Genomic DNA, 17493 nt, shown 5'->3' on the forward strand with positions numbered 1-17493 from the left:
CAGTTTATCAAGATGTAAGGATACATTGATGCCTTTTATTTATAAGCTCTATTTGAATTTTAGTCAGTGATTTGTATTAGAAAATGTGCACCAGGAGATAATATTCTATACATTTTAGTTACTTGAATGGTTGGGAGTTACTCTCATAGCCAAAATAAAGTGCAGTAGAGCTTGATAGTGTGGGAAAATCATATGAGTGAAAGTTAAGGCACTTGGTGCTAGGCTTGGCTCTGTCGTTAATTCACTCCCATCCACCTCCTTCCCTTATACAAATAACAGAAAAGGAAAATCCAGTTCAATGAATATTTAGCAGGTGCCTACTGCAAGCAAAGCATTTTACATACATTTAATTTAAACCTCAGTCCTAATGGGTAGGTGTTATTGTCTCCAGTTTATGGAAGAGGAGACCCGTAACAGGGGGCTTAAGGAAGGCATAAGCTTTCTGCATATAAGACTCTGTTCAGTGACAAAGAACTTATAAAGGTGAACCATTCAAAGTTCTTATGCTCAAGTTGGTTTCCAAATTGCAGACGTGAGCAGATGCACAGAAATGAGCAAGGAGAACCCAGTTAACAAGGAAGAAACAGGCACAGCGTGGATTGTTGCTAAATGCAAAGGAAGCATATTGGGAGATGTGAATTCTGGCTGATGGTGGTGGGAAGGTGAGCTTCAGGTTATGATTTATAATGAAAGTAGACTTTAATTTGTGTATCTAAGGAAAATCATAATTTTGATTGCAAGCAGATATGTGGCAGAAAGAATTCTGGGTGGAGGAAGCATCAGGAAGACATAACAAAGTGTAGGGTGTGCACTGGACTTAGCCAGCAGGTTGGCTTGGGTGGAAGACAGACCCTGGCAGCTCAGAGTGTGGCCGAGGCACCTGCCCCATGCCCACCATCGCAGAGCTTATCAGAAATGCAGGCTTTCAGGCCCCACCCCCAAACAGGCTCACAGTCTGCCCAAGTGATTCGTGCACAGTATGTACGAAGCACTGGGGGAAAGGGGAGATGGTGGCAAGTCACACCGAAAGGTAGATTCTGGTCAGACCCAAGAAGGAACCTGTAGAATTTGGTTAGGTGGAGGCTTGGGAGGACAGAGGTTAATTTCTGCTCTGGCTTCAGCTCCATCACTTTTCCGCTGTTGGAGCTCAGGCAAAGTTACTGGAGTTGTGGTGATAAGAGTACATGTTACCTTATAGGGTTTTTTTAAATGGACTTTGTTTTTTAAAGTAGTTTCAGGTTCACAGCAAAACAGAGGGGAAAGTAGAGAGTTCCCATATACCCCTGGCCCCTCACAGCCATAGCCTTCTCCTCTCCCACCAGAGTGCTGTCTGTGTTGGAGCTGAGGAACCCGTACTGATGCATCATTACCAACCTGAGTCCACAGTTTACCTTAGGGGTCCCTCTTGGTGGCATACATTCCACGGCTTTGGACAAATGTGCAATGACACGGATCCATCATTACATCATAGAGTATTTTCACTCCCCTAAAAATTCTCTGTGTTCTGCTTATTCATCCCTCCCACCTCCCAGCCCTTGGCAACCACTGATCTTTTTACTGTCTCTACAGTTGTGCCTTTTCCAGATGGCCACAGGGTTGGAACCATGCAGTATGGACCTTTGTCGGATTGCCTTCTTTTACTTACCCTTATGCTTTAAAGCTCCCTCCATGTCTTTTCAAGGCTTGATGACCCATTTCTTTGTAGTGCTGCATAATATGCCATTCTCTGGATGTACCAGTTTGTTTATCCACTTACCCACTGAAGGACATCTTGGTTGCCTCCAGGTTTTGGCAGTTATGAATAAAGCTGCCACAGACACACAGGTGCAGGTGATTGTGTGGACATTAGGGTTCAGCTCCTAGGTAATATCCGTGGGGCACAATTGTTGGATGGTATCTCATAGCATTTTGTTCAGATTCATATAAGTAATGTCTCTTTACATGGCACTTAGTAAATGCTCGGTAAATGGTTCTCAAAGTCAGGCTTGCCCATAATATTTATGGGGCCCAGGGAAAGAGGGCAAATGCAGATTCATATACCATATGTCTAAATGTTTAAAGTTTTGAAACTCTATAGCTTTGTCCATGGCCAGATTCGTGTTTCTACCCAGATCAGCTGAGCTAGAGACTAACGGAGATGTGTTCATCCCCGCAGCCTGCAAGTCTGAGCAGAGTCAAGTATCTGCCAGGCATGGCAAGGCATCCCCAGGCCTGGGACCAGCTCCTGGGTGGTGACTGAGCCTGTCTGAACCCCGTATGGGACTGACCCAGTGAAGCTTCAGGAAGTTGGGCAGCTAAGTTCTCCCTCATGCCTCTCTTTTCTGACTCAGATGCCTCCAAACTATCCCTTCTGAACAAAAAGGCAGGAGGGAATGTGGTTATCTGGTCTGGTCTCTGAGACACCTGCTTTGGGTGCTTTAGGGTGGTTGACTTGAAACAATGGCCCCTCTTTGTCTGTTTTCCCAAACTAAGGCTGTACTCTTCACTACCCTATCTACCACAAACTTGGCCCGGTGAGGGTGGGGGTGAGGGGCAAGGCTGAGCACAACACACACATCCCTGTTGCAGAATTCCCTTTAGCTCAAACTGTTACAGAATTTCACACACAAAAAGTCCTTATAAGACCAAAAAAAAAAGTGCATGTCTTTGCATTCTGGTGTCTGTGACATGCAGGGCCCCCCTTGCCTGGCTCTAAGGGTGGCCCTGCCTATTTTGATGACAAAATCAGGCTTCAATTTATAGGCATGGGCATCTTCAGAAATATTTTGAGTTGAGAAGTGACACAAGGTAGGAGAACTTTCTGGACCGAGAGTACAATTGGGTGGGAAAGAAGACAGACCCAGGGTAATGCCAAGAACATGTGTGTTCTGAAGGTTTCCCTGTTGAGATCTGCTACATTTTTCTCTCTTGGCCCTTCCTGGCCACCGTCCCATCCCCTGACAATCTTAAAAAAGGTTCATGAGAGCTGGTTTAAGATTTCATTACTGTTGAAAAACAATTTACATTTGGTTATTTTTTTAAAGTTATAATTATAAATCTTCTCTGGGTTATGTAGGAAAAAAGGTTGTATGGACTAAATGTTCCTTCAGGAAACACTCACCACCAGGATAGGACCATCCACATTTTAAAACAGATTTTACTGAAGGATTTAGGTTACTTCTGCCACCCATCTCCATCCTTCTTCCTTAATGTTTTGAAACTCTAAGTTCTTACTTTCTTCAAGACTCATTTCAGGCATCATCTTTTCTAAGAAGCCTGCCTGGAGTCCCCTGGACTTTTTCTGTGTCCTAATCACACTCTGCATATCTGCATGTTACCAAACCACGTCCAACTGGGATTTTCTGTGAACATAGCAACCGCTAATGGAGTGATGCACAAGTTCAGCTTGTTTGTCCTTCTGATCCGTAATTTAAAAATATAATTTAAACTAAAACCAGTTGATGCCAAGGTTTCTGCTTCATAGTTTCAAACAGAGTTCATGTAAAGAAAAGTCACTGAATCTGTTCTAAACTGTGTTTCCTTTTCCCTGGGTCTTGTATAATTAAATTGAAGTACAGGTACATTTTCTTCTCACTCCTCCCTCTTTGTCTTTTTCTTGGTGACCTTTCATTATTGCCAGTAGCCTATAGCTTCTTCACATCATTGTGATCCCTTCGTCTGACCCAGTACCCCTTTATTTCAAAGAAAAGAGACTTTCTCTGTTGCAGGGGGGATTACTCTAGGCTAACCAGGACCCCTCTTGGAGAACGGGTGGAGTAGAATACCCACCATAATAGAGTAATAAATCATTGCCATTACACAGCAAGCCATTTGGTCTTCAAATAAAGTCACATCGTGTTTGCAAAGTTAGACACACCAAATTCATGAAATGCAAAATGTCTGTGTACTTTCAAATGAGCTAAATTTGTACATACTAACATTTATTTATTTATTTATTTATTTATTTATTTATTTATTTATTTATTTATTTATTTTCCTGGTTAAAATGTTAGTTTGGCTTTAAAATGTATTCCTTACTAACCATTAATAATCATTAATATTAATATTGGATAATTAAATACAATATAATAAACGTACAGTCTATTAAATAACATTAATAATAATGATTCATTTTTAGGGTTCAGAATTCACACGGATTTTTGCATTTGCATTTAGGTTTTTGAAAATATTCAAGTGACTGGGGTAGTATATTGAAGAACGGAGATAATAAAATAATAATAATGAGAATAAAGGAATGCAGTTTGGTTGGAAATCACTCAGACTACCAGAGGAAGGTCTGTATTTTTTCCCATCTTTCAAGTTAGTCAAGCCGCTTCATTTATGCCTCTTGCCATTGAGCTTTACCAATATTTTCTCACATGTTTGTTTATAGTTTTAATTTTTTTCTATTTCCCATTGGGCAATAAGCTCCTTCAGGCTTCTGGACATCCAGAGAAAAAACTTAAAATAAGAAAAACTAAGTGCTTCCTGAGAACACTTAGTGTCTAGAGTGGGTAAGGAGTGAAGTATTACAAATATATTAAAAATATAGCTAACACATATACTCAGGTATTTCAGCACAGCTTAACAAATACTGGATGCCACAATGTGCCAACAACTGGTCATACAATTACAGTGAAAATGAGGCTGCTATGCTGAAAGACTTTTCATTTCATTAGCAATTGCTACATTCACAGGAAATCTCAGTTGGACGTGATCTATTAGCATGCAGATATGCAGGATGTGATTGGGGCACTGATAAGTCCAGGACACTCCAGGCAAGCTTCCTAGAAGAGATGATGCCTGAAAAGTACCTTGAAAAAAGGGTAAGAATCACATGGGGAGGAAGGATGGTATGAGCAACGACAAGCTAAGATATGGAAGATAAGACAGGTGGTGTGCCGGCAACACCAAGGTTCTCCATCCAGTGGTGTTCATGAACACAATGGTGTTCATCAGCAGTGGCAAGAAGATGTGTCACAAGTAATGTGTCACTAATGACAGCTATCAGAACTTGAAGACATTGACTTTTTTTTTATTAAGGTCTCATTGATATACAATCTTATGATTCATATGAGCAACACTGTGGTCACTACATTCACCCATATTATTGAGTTACCCCCACCCCACAGCCATTGCAGTCACTGTCTATCAGCATACCAAGATACCACAGAGTCACTACTTGTCTTCTCTGTGCTACACTCTTTTCCCTGTGAGCCCCACCCCACACCATGTGTGCCAATCATAATACCCCTCAATCCCCATCTAACTCCCTCCCCACCTATCCTCCCTAACCCCTCCTCTTTGGTAACCTCTAGTCCCTTCTTGGAGTCTGTGAGTTGGGCTGCTGTGTTTTTCCTTCAGTTTTGCATTGTTGTTATCCTCCACAAATGAGGGAATTCATTTGGTACTTGTCATTCTCCACCTGGCTTATTTCACTGAGCATAATACCCTCTAGCTCCCTCCATGTTGTTGCAAATGGTAGGATTTGTTTTCTTCTTATGGCTGAATAATATTCCATTGTGCATACATACCATATCTTTATCCATTCATCTACTGATGGACACTTAGGTTGCTTCCGTATCTTAGCTACTGTAAACAATTCTGTGATAAAAATAGGGGTGCATATGTCTTTTTGAATCTGGGATCTTGATTTTTTTGGGTAAATTCCTGGGAGTGGAATTCCCGGGTCAAATGGTATTTCTATTTTTAGCTTTTTGAGGAACCTCCATATTGCTTTCCACAATGGTTGAACTAATTTACATTCCCACCAACAGTATAGGAGGGTTCCCCTTTCTCTGCATCCTCACCAGCTTTTGTTGTTCCTTGTCTTTTGGATGTGGGCCATCCTAACTGGAGTGAGGTGGTATCTCACTGTGGTTTTAATTTGCATTTCCCTGATGATTAGCAATGTGGAGCATCTTTTCATGTGCCTGTTGGCCATCTGAATTTCTTTTTGGGAGAAGTGTCTCTTCAGTTCCTCTGCCCCTTTTTTAATTGGGTTATTTGCTTTTTGGGTGTTGAGGCGTGTGAGTTCTTTATATATTTTGGATGTTAACCCCTTGTCAGATATGTCATTTACAAATATATTCTCCCATACTGTAGGATGCCTTTTTGTTCTACTGATGGTGTCCTTTGATGTACAGAAGCTTTTTAGCATGATGTAGGTCCATTTGTCCATTTTTTATTTTGTTTCCCTTGCCCGAGGAGATATGTTCAGGAAAAAGTTGCTCATGTTTATATTCAAGAGCTTTTTGCCTATTTTTTCTTCTAAGAGTTTTATGGTTTCATGACTTACATTCAGGTCTTTGATCCATTTCAAGTTTGCTTTTGTGTATGGAGTTAGACAATAACAGTTTCATTCTCATACACGTAGCTGTCCAGTTTTGCCAGCACCATCTGTTGAAGAGGCTGTCATTTCCCTATTGTATATCCATGGCTCCTCTATCATATATTAATTGACCATATATGTGCGGGTTTATGTCTGGGCTCTCTGATCTGTTCCATTGATCTATGGGTCTGTTCTTGTGTCAGTACCAAATTGTCTTGATTACTGTGGCTTTGTAGTAGAGCTTGAGGTCAGGGAGCATAATCCCCCCAGCTTTGTTCTTCCTTCTCAGGATTGCTTTGGTTATTTGGAGTGTTTTGTGGTTCCATATGAATTTTAGAACTATTTGTTCTAGTTCATTGAAGAATGCTGTTGGTACTTTGATAGGGATTGCATTGAATCTGTAGATTGCTTGGCAGGATGGCCATTTTGACAATATTAATTCTTCCTACCCATTAGCACGGGATTTATTTCCATTTATTGGTGTCTTTTTAATTTCTCTCAGGAGTGTCTTGTAGTTTTCAGGGTATAGGTCTTTCACCTCCTTGGTTAGGTTTATTCCTAGGTATTTTATTCTTTTTGATGCAATTGTAAATGGAATTGTTTTCCAGATTTCTCTTCTGCTAGTACATCATTAGTGTATAGGAATGCAACAGATTTCTGTGTATTAATTTTGTATCCTGTAACTTTGCTGAATCCAGATATTAGTTCTAGTAGTTTTGTAGTGGATTCTTTAGGTTTTTTTATGTACAATATCATGTCATCTGCAAACAGTGACAATGTAACTTCTTCCTTACCAATCTGGATGCCTTCTATTTCTTTGTGTTGTCTGATTGCTGTGGCTAGGACCTCCAGTACTATGTTGAATAAAAGTGGGAAAAGTGGGCCTCCTTGTCTTGTTCTGGATCTTAAAAAAAAAGCTTTCAGCTTTTTGCTGTTAAATATTATGTTGGCTGTGGGTTTGTCATATATGGCCTTTATTATGTTGAGGTAATTGCCCTCTATACCCATTTTATTGAGAGTATTTATCATGAATGGGTGTTGAATTTTGCCAAGTGCTTTTTCAGCATCTATGGAGATGATCATGTGGTTTTTGTCCTTCTTTTTGTTGATGCGGTGCATGGTGATGGATTTTTGAATATTGTACCATCCTTGCATCCCTGGAATAAATCCTACTTGATCATGATGGATGATCTTTGTGATGTATTTTTGAATTTGGTTTGCCAATATTTTGTTGCGTATTTTTCCGTCTATGTTCATCAGGGATATTGTTCTGCAGTTTTTTTGTGTGTGTGTTGTCTTTGCCTGGTTTTAGTATTAGAGTCATGATGGCTTCATAGAGTGAGTTTGGAAGTATTCCCTCCTCTCCTACTTTTTGGAAAATTTTAAGGAGAATGGGCATTAGGTCTCCACTTAATGTTTGATAAAATTCAGCAGTGAAGAATCTGGTCCAGGATTTTGTTCTTAAGTAGTTTTTTGATTACCAGTTCAATTTTGTTGCTGGTAATTGGTCTGTTTAGATATTCTGTTTCTTCCTGGGTCAGCATTGGGAGGTTGTATTTTTCTAGAAAGTTGTCCATTTCTTGTAGTTTATCCAATTTGTTAACATAACAATTTTACATAGTATTCTCTAATAATTCTTTGTATTACTGTGGTAATAGTGATTTTTCCAATCCGTATTACCATGTGGTAATAGTGATTTTTCAAATCCATAGTGATTTTTCCTTTCTCATTTCTGATTCTGTTTATGTATGTAGACTTTCTTTTTATTGATAAGTCTGGGTTTATCTATTTTGTTTATTTTCTTGAAGAACCAGCTCCTGGTTTTATTGATTCTTTCTATTGTTTTATTCTTCTCGATTTTATTTATTTATGCTCTGATCTTTATTGGGCCTTATTTGTTCTTCTTTTTCTAGTTTCATTAATTGTGAGTTTAGACTCATTGACTTTTCTTATGAACTGGAATGATGTGGATCTTAGTCAAGGTTCTTTTGTTCACAACTAGTATAAATCTATTTTTAATTACCTTAAGCTAAAAAGGGTGAATTTATAGCAGGAGCTGGGGTGTATCATGATACCCAAGGTAAAAATGCAGCCAGGCCTGGAAAAATATCAGGAATCAGCCATCCATTCTCATGGTCTATGACAGGCCTTCTGCCTCCATTTAGAAAGGCAGGTTCAAGGTTAATTCCCTGCTCTACTGAGTTAAATGGCTCCCAAAAGGATTTGGGAAGAGCTAAGGACAAGAGTGAACCAAATGGTCCACTTTAAGCTTCAGACACCATAGTGTGGAAACTGGGTGGGAGTGGGGTCACTAAGAAACCCCAAAGGAACAGCCAAATTATGTGGTTTTAACCAAGACTCTGGCTGTGGTACAGAGTAGCCAGAAACAATGGGTTTCATCCCCTGGCAAGACCACTATGGATTCAGTGAGACTGAAAAAGTAACAATGGGATGTTCTTGGGGTGAAAGGGTTATACCCAACTTTATTCCCATGGTGACAGGTCAATCATGAGAATCCCATCCACTTAGAGCGAGTCTGCACGCAGCAAGACGGTCTCTGCCTCTGGGCCTCTCTGCCCCTGCAGCTGTTTCAGTCTCTGTCTTCAGCACTGCCACCCCTCCAGTCTCTGCTCTCCTGCAGCCGTGCAGCCATGCCACCATGTGGGCCAGAGCACTGGGCAGAGGCTTTGTATAGAGTCAATAATAACATCTTGCCCACACGTGTGTAGGGAGCTAGCCAACCAGGGTCAGGTGAGAATCTTGGCCACAGGAATCTTCACTTTATCCACAATAATGAAAGACATGAGTCTTCAACCACAGGCCTCATGGGCAGTGGTCAGACTCAGTAACCCTAACTGCAGAGCACATTGTGTATGTACTTAGTAACACACTGAGTGATCTGAACAAAGAACACATCACAAAGTCAATGTTAGGAAACCAGGTAGATGTGCACATTTTTTAAGATTAGTGGCAGATGGTGGGAAGACCAGATCTACTTTATGTGCTGCTAATTATTACATGTCAGGTGTTTTTCTAAGTGTTTAATGCATATTAATTCATTCAGTCCTCCCAGTAATCTGATGAGGTAGGAATTATTACTATGCTTTTTCTGTAGATTGGGAAACAGAAGCACTGAGAGGTTAAGTGAGTCCTTCAAGGTCACATGACTCTGAGAAGGTGTTGCTGTGTGGGACCCAGGCCTTCTGGTCCCTGAGGATTCTCAGAGAATATCCTCTTTTCTCACAACTTACCCACAGAGGTTATATGAATGAGTTTCTAAACAAAAACAACCTCAGAAGCAAATGGATATGTTAACTGAAAAGAAAGTAAGCCAAGTTCAAAGGAAGAAAACATTAACATGATAGTTCTCTCTTTTTTCGCCCCCACCACCAAATTTTGGGTCCCATCCATATAACAGAGACAAGTGGAGCTGCTCTGGGTGAAGCCAGGGGCAGACACACAAGCCACACAGGCTCTGATGGCCCCATGCTCTCCACCTTGACCCCAGCCAGTTCAAAGGACGAAGGGACCCAGTTTGTGTCATGTCCTACATCAACTGCTGCTTGAGAAGAAAACAGGGGATCCTGGAACCAGTTCACTTGTCCTTATTATCTGATTTGGCATCAATTTAGATGCTTTAAAAAACAATTTCAGTAGTTTGCAACATTTTCATTAGTTTGATCATTAAAATTTCTCATAATGAACTATTTTTGCTTCGTTTTTGTTTGCATCTGTATCCATTTGGTATAATATCGCTGTCCTTATTGAGCACAGAACATCTGAGTGGAAGGCTTGGCTGAAAGAAGGAGGGAAAAGCCAAGTTAAGGCCTCTGTGGAGGCTCATCATATTAGGTTTTGTGTGTATAGATTTTGAAACAAGTCACTCTGACTTTGGACAAGAATGGCTTAGATAATGGTTCTTAAGTTTGTTTCTTTACTTCTCCCCATCCAGTTCCTCAAAAAGATAGAGATTCAGGATATTTATTCTTCCTTGGTGACGTTTTTTCCTAAACACTATCAAAGCAGTCCAAATTCTAGGTGTGAGGAATCACCATGCGCGCTCAGCTGTGTGGGCATGCTCTCTTTGCACCTGAAGATCAAACCACCTAAACTAGTAATTTCCAAAATGTTTCTTCCAAGGAAGCCTGGACTAAATGTCAGAAATTTCCTTGGCTATTTAAACAAATCTACAGAACCTCTACCAGCATTTTTACTAAGAAGCTAGGTTTCTCTTAGCCATTTCAGCTTGTGCATTTTACATCCTTAGAATAACCTGGACTTACCCTTCTCCATGTTACTCTCAAAGACATACCATGTTCTTTCTTCTAGGAGATCTGGGGGTGGGGAGCAGGGGTAGATGACACCAGAATAATATGGAGCCAGGCAATCCTAGGATTGAACTAGATCCCTCACTTACTGGGAGCTCCTCTTTGATCAAGTTGTTTAAACTGTCATTGCCTCGGGCTCCTCATTTGAAAATTGGGCATTAAATAATACCTATTCTGAGCTCTACTGAATTTTAGCAAGACAGATCAACCCACTCACATATAAACTCTCTTAGAGCATAGAAAAAAGATGAAGGACCACCCAGCTCACTAGATGAAGCATACTAATCTAATTTTGCTTCAAAACCACTGGCCAATCTTAATTTTGAAGGTAAGATGAATAATCCAAAATAAAATATTATCAAACCAAAGCCAATGATGTTTTTTAGAAATACATCAATCGTAGCAATACAAGGATGTTTGGGGACCGTAAGAAACATATGGTTAAATACAGTGGATTGAAAGCATACAATTAACTCCATTGCCTCCTGAAACCACACTAACGAAATAAACCAGGTGTGCATCTTCAAGGACAAAGAGCTGGGGAGAGGACCCTGGTGGGCAAGAGATGCCAGTGCTTTTTAGGAGGCAAAATTGATTAAGGAAGGGCACTGACTGAGCTGAATAGAGAAAATGAACATCCAAATGCCTAAGGAGGGACACGTCAATGAGAAGTGGACGATTTGTGCCTCGCTCAGAATTCTGGGAAGCCTCACAAGTTAGCCAGTCATCAGGTTCTTAGATGAAGGAGGAATGGAGGAAGGGGCTGAAAGCAGCCAGGCAATGGAGAGCATATGAATGAAGAAGTCAGTGCTCTGGTTCCTTTCTACACCTCAGCAAGAGACAAAGGCTTATCTTTCTGAGACATTAAGTCAGGGAAGCTCCAGACTCCAGTGTACCAGAGAGAACTGAGGGGTGACTGTTTCTGGGAAGGAAGGAAGGAAGGAAGGAAGGAGGGAAGGAAGGAAGGAAGGAAGGAAGGAAGGAAGGAAGGAAGGAAGGAAGGAAGGAAGGAAGGAGGGAAGGAAGGAGGGAAGGAAGGAAGGAAGGAAGGAGGGAAGGAAGGAGGAAGGAAGGAAGGAGGGAAGGAAGGAAATTAATCATATCCACCATTAGGGAGTGCACACCACATGCTAGGCTCTGTTCTAAGTGTTCAGTGTGTATTTATTCATTGACCTTCATAACAACCCATCAGATAAGAGAATAAATGTACAAAAGTTAGCCAAGATAATTTTTGGAAAGAACAAAAAAGTGGGACTTGCTCTACCAGGTACTAAAACATACTAAAAAGCTATAATTTAATAGTATGGTTTGGATTCTAAAATAGACATTCCAAGTTAATGAAACAGAGGAATATAGAAATTGACCTTCACATATGAGAATGAAGGATATGATTTTTTAAATGACATTTCAAACCAGTAGGGGGAAAAAAACCAAAACAATGGTTTTGAGACAAATGACTCTATACATAGAAGATATTAAGGTCCAGATGAATTAAAGACAAATCTCATAATAAAAACATGTTAGAAATTTGGACTATGTAAGGCCTTCTGAAATAAGATTTCCTTGTCATCACACCAAACATGTGATTTTAGAGCATGATTTAGCCTTCTGATGTATTATGATTTTTTTTGGTTTTTGGTCAATAGAATGGAGATAATAGTTGAATTATTGTGAAATTTACTCTGATCTGGCAGAGTATAAATCTTATTTGTTACATTAAGTCTTGTGGTTTAGTAGTTGTATCCAATCCTGCATACTTGAGTCCCCTGGAGGTACTGAAATTTTATTTTTTCTGCTGTTATTAACATGATGTTTGAGCCTACTATGCAGAAATTCTCCTTTGTTAACTCCCATATCTCAGTACCTCCAGAAGTGACAAGAAAATTTTTCTCCTTTGACATTTTTGACAAGTTCTTAACCTACTGACATGACTGCTTATGAGCATACTATTATATTTGCCTACATAAAAACAGCAAAAGATCAGTGGACTATGGACATTCTTTCACTGGGATCAGTTCCCAGAAGAAGAAAATGATTGGTTTTATCTAATTTAGTGGCTGCTTTCAAGCATACTCTCTGCTCTTTTGTAGTAAGGACTACTTCACCAAGGGGAAGTAAAAACATTTCAAGGTCATTTTTTTCTTCTTCTTGAGCAGTAAGGTCAAAAGACAAAGCTGCTTTATTGGTAAAATTGTTATATTGGTTGTTTGGCTGTTTGTTCCCTTCTTAGATGACCAAATCTACAGCAAAATAACTCTGTCTAGACAGATGTATCTCAGTTGCAAGTGACAGAATCCAACTCAGATCAACCCAAGAAAATTCCTAAGGGAATGCATTGGCTTCAGTAGCTGGGAAGTCCAAGGCTGGATATGGCTTCAGGCATAACTGGTGTGCATAGTAAAGGCCAGGCCCCGCTGATCCACAGGGAATGAGCTCCCCCAGAAAGAGGCAGGGTCTTCTTGCTAGAATAAGAGAGGAAAGTGCGGAGCGAGCAAAGGCAACAGCTGTCCGCAGCAAACACCAAAGATGTTTCCTGGTTCAGTGTGTTGTCTATACGGTGCCTACAGCATCCTCTTCTCCCTTAGGGTGTTGTTTGGATGAAGGGATTTCAATATCACAGCGTTCTTGCTTGGTCTGTAGTCTGCTTCTTGCCTTTGATGCATCTCTGCAGTGAGACCAGGAAACAAGTGTCCTGTTCTGGCTCCGTGTGATTCTATTGCAATGTTCACTATGAAACACTGCATTTTCTGTTTGTTGTGTGTGTGTGAGGTTTGATTAGGACAGGATAATGGACATACATAAACACCATGAAAGTGAAAGGTCATAACCACTCATGGGATCTGAGCGGAAAAGTGTCTAAACATGGTGCTCGGTCTCATAATCCGGGAACTGCAGAAAGTTCCTGAGGCTTCGTTGTTCATACCTGAAGGGCTATGTGCAATAGCTGTAGGTCCATGGACTGTCAGAACTGCCCTGGACACCAGATGAGGCACTGGACCTGTGCGGGTAGGGGGCAGAGGAGGCCACTCATCTCTGGGAACGCCGCTCTGGTTGTTCCCGCTGCAGGGTCGCCGCAGGGGCTTGTTGGCACAGCTGACACTTGGCCCTCTCTGGGGTCCTGTGGCTCCCTCCCCCTGAGAAACTGCAGGAGTAGGACTGCTGTCTCCCATTCCATCCACCTCATTATAGGTTCAGGCACCTTCCAGAGTTTTTTGTTCCCAAATTAGGTTTGTTTGTCCTCTCTCCACTCCTCCATCCCCTCTCCCCTCTGCCATTAGAATGCTTTGTCTCAAGCACAGAAGCCGCAGAGTGGTTCTCTGTAACCATGGGCAACCATGAATCTGTAGGAGCTATTTGTGCGGCGCAGTCCAGCCGCTAGCTGGGTAGATGGGAAAATGTGCTTAAAGGCTTTCTTGTACAGTAAAATATAGTCTTCCTTTTTTTTTTTTTTTTTTAGAACGGCCACTCCATGGGCGAGATGCAGATAATTGGAGGCGATGATCTCTCATCACTGGCTGGAAAGGTTTGTTAATGTAACTGCTCAGTGCGTGCTGATGCCATGGGGAAATTGGTGACCTTTATTTCAGGTCAGCACTTGCAATACATTTCAGACACTCTCCCGGGTTTGCTAATTAATGCAAATGGATGTGTGAATCCTTTCAATGATTTGATTTCTCCTTTCTAAAACACTCCTTTGATAATGTTCCCAGGGCATGAGGCAGACCAAATCTGTCTTCTCCAAACTTCCATCCAAATCATTATTTCAGACAATCTTGCATTACAAAACCCCTTGGCACTCCTTGTTCTCTTCCTTTTCTTATTCTTTCAGGTACCTCCTGAAAAGGAAGCTTTTTCCTTTATTGGTCTGCTTTTTGCCTCTCCTCTATGCCTCAGCGCCGAGGCACTTCAGTAAGGCATTTCAACAGGTTTATTGAAATGTTTAAGTTTTAGGGAGGAAAAAAAAAAGGATTTCTTGAGAGCACAGTTTGTCTTTTCTCCCTTCCATGAAAAAAGAGTGTAATTCATTCGCTTATGTGGCAAACACCTCCAGTTTTAACTTGGAAGGTTCCGGCTCTACCAATGCTCAATAATTAAGTGAAAAATTGTTTGGATTCTGATACATACATTGGAAGAAAGAGATACTTCATAAAGCAGCTGGCCTTTGTGGAAATGTGACCTGGAATACAAGCTTTGCTGTAATGAAAGCAACAACAGCTCTACTGGCATATCTTGTATTCATTACCCTCGAACTTCAGCTTTCTAAGGAAAATGGATCAGACTGTTACCCAAGCTCAGCGTCTCATATTTGGTTGTGATTGTCATGCAATGTCCGGATGTGGAAAAGGAAAAGCATCCACTTTAACGAAAATATGACAAAAGCCTTAGGACACCACAGGACCATAAGAAATCTGACTGCCAACAGCCTGCTTCCCTCTACTCTGAAGATGGCCTAATGGCATCCAAGTGTTCAGTTGCTATCAAGTACTAAATTATGTTCCTAGAAATGGGAATTAACTTATTAATGTTAAAGGATCACTAAGCCACTATGTGATGTTATTGCATTAGTGAATGAAATAACATCCTAGAAAGCTAAAACACTCAAAATAATTTCCAGAAATTCGTAACTTTTTACAATCCCAGAGTGTCTTTAATTGATTTGTCATTTTGGCACTTTCTTGTGTGATGATGCTTTGCAGGTTTATTACATGAGAGAAATATCATACTTTTTGCTTTTACCATGGGGTCTGTCAAAAGGGCAACTCTAAGAATCCTAAATGAATGCCAAGAAAAAATATGCACATAAAATTGTGGTCCTTCTTTCCTGACTTCTAAAGTCATCCCATATTTTGCTTTACAGTGATTTCCCTCTTCGGTGACCACTGGATGTTGCCTTCCTTTAGGAGGCAGAGAGGAGGTTGAGGAAAGGGTAGTTTCTTACTGGGGGTGGAATGAGAAGGAGTGACAGCAGTGTGCCTCAGTATCCCCTCCTATAATGACTGCAAAGACCTTTCATGTAAAAGTAGAGCTCATGGACATTAAGTAGGAGGATGGAAAACCATCCAGCAGTCGAACCAGGAGTTGGCTTCAGTCTTTTGCTGGCCTGACAAATGATCATCCAGGTTAACCAGGTGCTGTTTTGTGTATCTTCATATCCCTGTGTGTGTACAGATGCATTTCTATACACATGTGCCAGGAAGAACCACTGGGCTTTGAACACACTGGGCAAATATTTCCGAGATGAATCAACACTGATTAGCCAGGTTCCCAACTGTTAGAACAACTTATGTTTAAAGATTCTGAAGTTCAGGGTGCCTGGGTTCACAGCAGAAGGGAATGCTTCCTGAACCCGTGTAGACCACACTTTACACTTTCAAATATATCTTGAATGTGCTTACTTCTCTCCAGCGACATGGTAATAACACAGCCTAGACCCTTGTTACTCAAAGTGTGGTCTAGACAGAGGTCAGCAAACTTCTTAGGTAAAGGTCAGATGGTAAATATGTTTAGATTTTGTGTGCCATAAAGTCTCTGTTGCAATTACTTAACTCTGCCATCATAGCATGAAGGCAGCAGGCAGATAATAAAACTTGACTTATAACGATAGGCAGCAGGCCAACGTGGCCAATGAGCCATATTTTGCTGACCTTTGGGCCAGGTATCAGCAAGGTCAGCACCATATGGAAGCCTATTAGAAAGGCAGTATCTCAGTTCCCACTACAGATCTTCCAAATTAAGTCTCCTTGTTAACAAGATCCCTAGATGATTCCTATGCACATTAAAGTTTGAGAAGGGCCAGTCTAGGGCAAGGCCACCATTATTCCAACTCTGGGCTGCTATGATAGTCTAATGAGTCTCCCTCAACTTCTGCCTTCACTTAACTTTTGCCACCCTCCAAACCATTCTCCAAGAAGCAAGCAAAGGAATCTTCTTAAAATACAAATTGGATCCCATCGCTTGCCTGCTGAAAACCTTTCAGTGACCTCTCAGTTAAAGCAGTCAGACTTAGCAAAACACAAAATGAAAAACAGAATGCCAAGTCAAATTTGAATTTCAAATAAACACTGAATAAATTTTTGGTGTACATCTCATGCGATATCTGGAAGATACTTAAACTATAAAGTTATCTATTATTTATCTGAAATTCAAATTTAAAGGGTAGTCTGTATTTTACCTGGGAACCCTATTCCCAGTGCTCTGAGATTACAATCCAACTTCTTCATCTAAGCCTGTAAGACTTGTGTGAGCTGGCCCTGGTTCCTCCCAACACAGTCATGCACCACTCAGCCCTCCTTTCAGTGTCGGAACCATGCGGGCTAAGCCCCTTCCTGCCAAGATTGTGGACAAGCTGTGGCCTCTCCCTGGAATCCATTTCCCTCCTATCTTTCAGGTCTCAGCCTCAAGTCTCCTGTATAAGGGAGGCCTTCACCATCTCAGTCCAAAATGAGCCCATGTTCTTCCTCTCTGCACTCCCCACATTCCCCATTGAGCTCTATGTCGGTACAGTGTGTCCATTGGAGCCCTTTCTGCACTCTGCAGTGTTTACCTTGAGGCTTCTCTTTCCCCAGCCCATTTCCCCACTAGAATGTCACTATGATGCATACAGAAACTGTGCCTGTCTACTCCATCCTATCCTAGCATCATGCCCAGGGCTTAGCACATGACAGCTCGGAATGGGTACTTAGCAACTGAGTGAGTGCAGGCTCCTCTTTCTCTTAGAGAAAATTCAGAAAGATGTTTTTAGTGACATTTGGGAAAGGAGGACATGGCAGAGGGAAAGGATAAATAGAACCCCACCTGGTCACAGCAAAGGACATATCACCCAACTGGTCTGGTTTAGAGTTGGAAAAGAAAGGT

At 41.1% G+C, this 17493-nt stretch overlaps 1 protein-coding gene across 1 annotated transcript in view; it reads left to right on the top strand.

The window, feature by feature from the left end:
* Positions 1 to 17493, top strand: part of PRTFDC1 (phosphoribosyl transferase domain containing 1) — an 82057-nt gene that overhangs the window by 48773 nt on the left and 15791 nt on the right. The window contains exon 3 of the mRNA XM_073229075.1: positions 14096 to 14161. Coding sequence (XP_073085176.1) covers positions 14096 to 14161 — 66 coding nt within the window. The remainder of the gene's footprint in view (positions 1 to 14095; positions 14162 to 17493) is intronic.

The sequence above is a fragment of the Manis javanica genome, chromosome 2, assembly GCF_040802235.1.
Source record: "Manis javanica isolate MJ-LG chromosome 2, MJ_LKY, whole genome shotgun sequence".
NCBI lineage: Eukaryota > Metazoa > Chordata > Mammalia > Pholidota > Manidae > Manis > Manis javanica.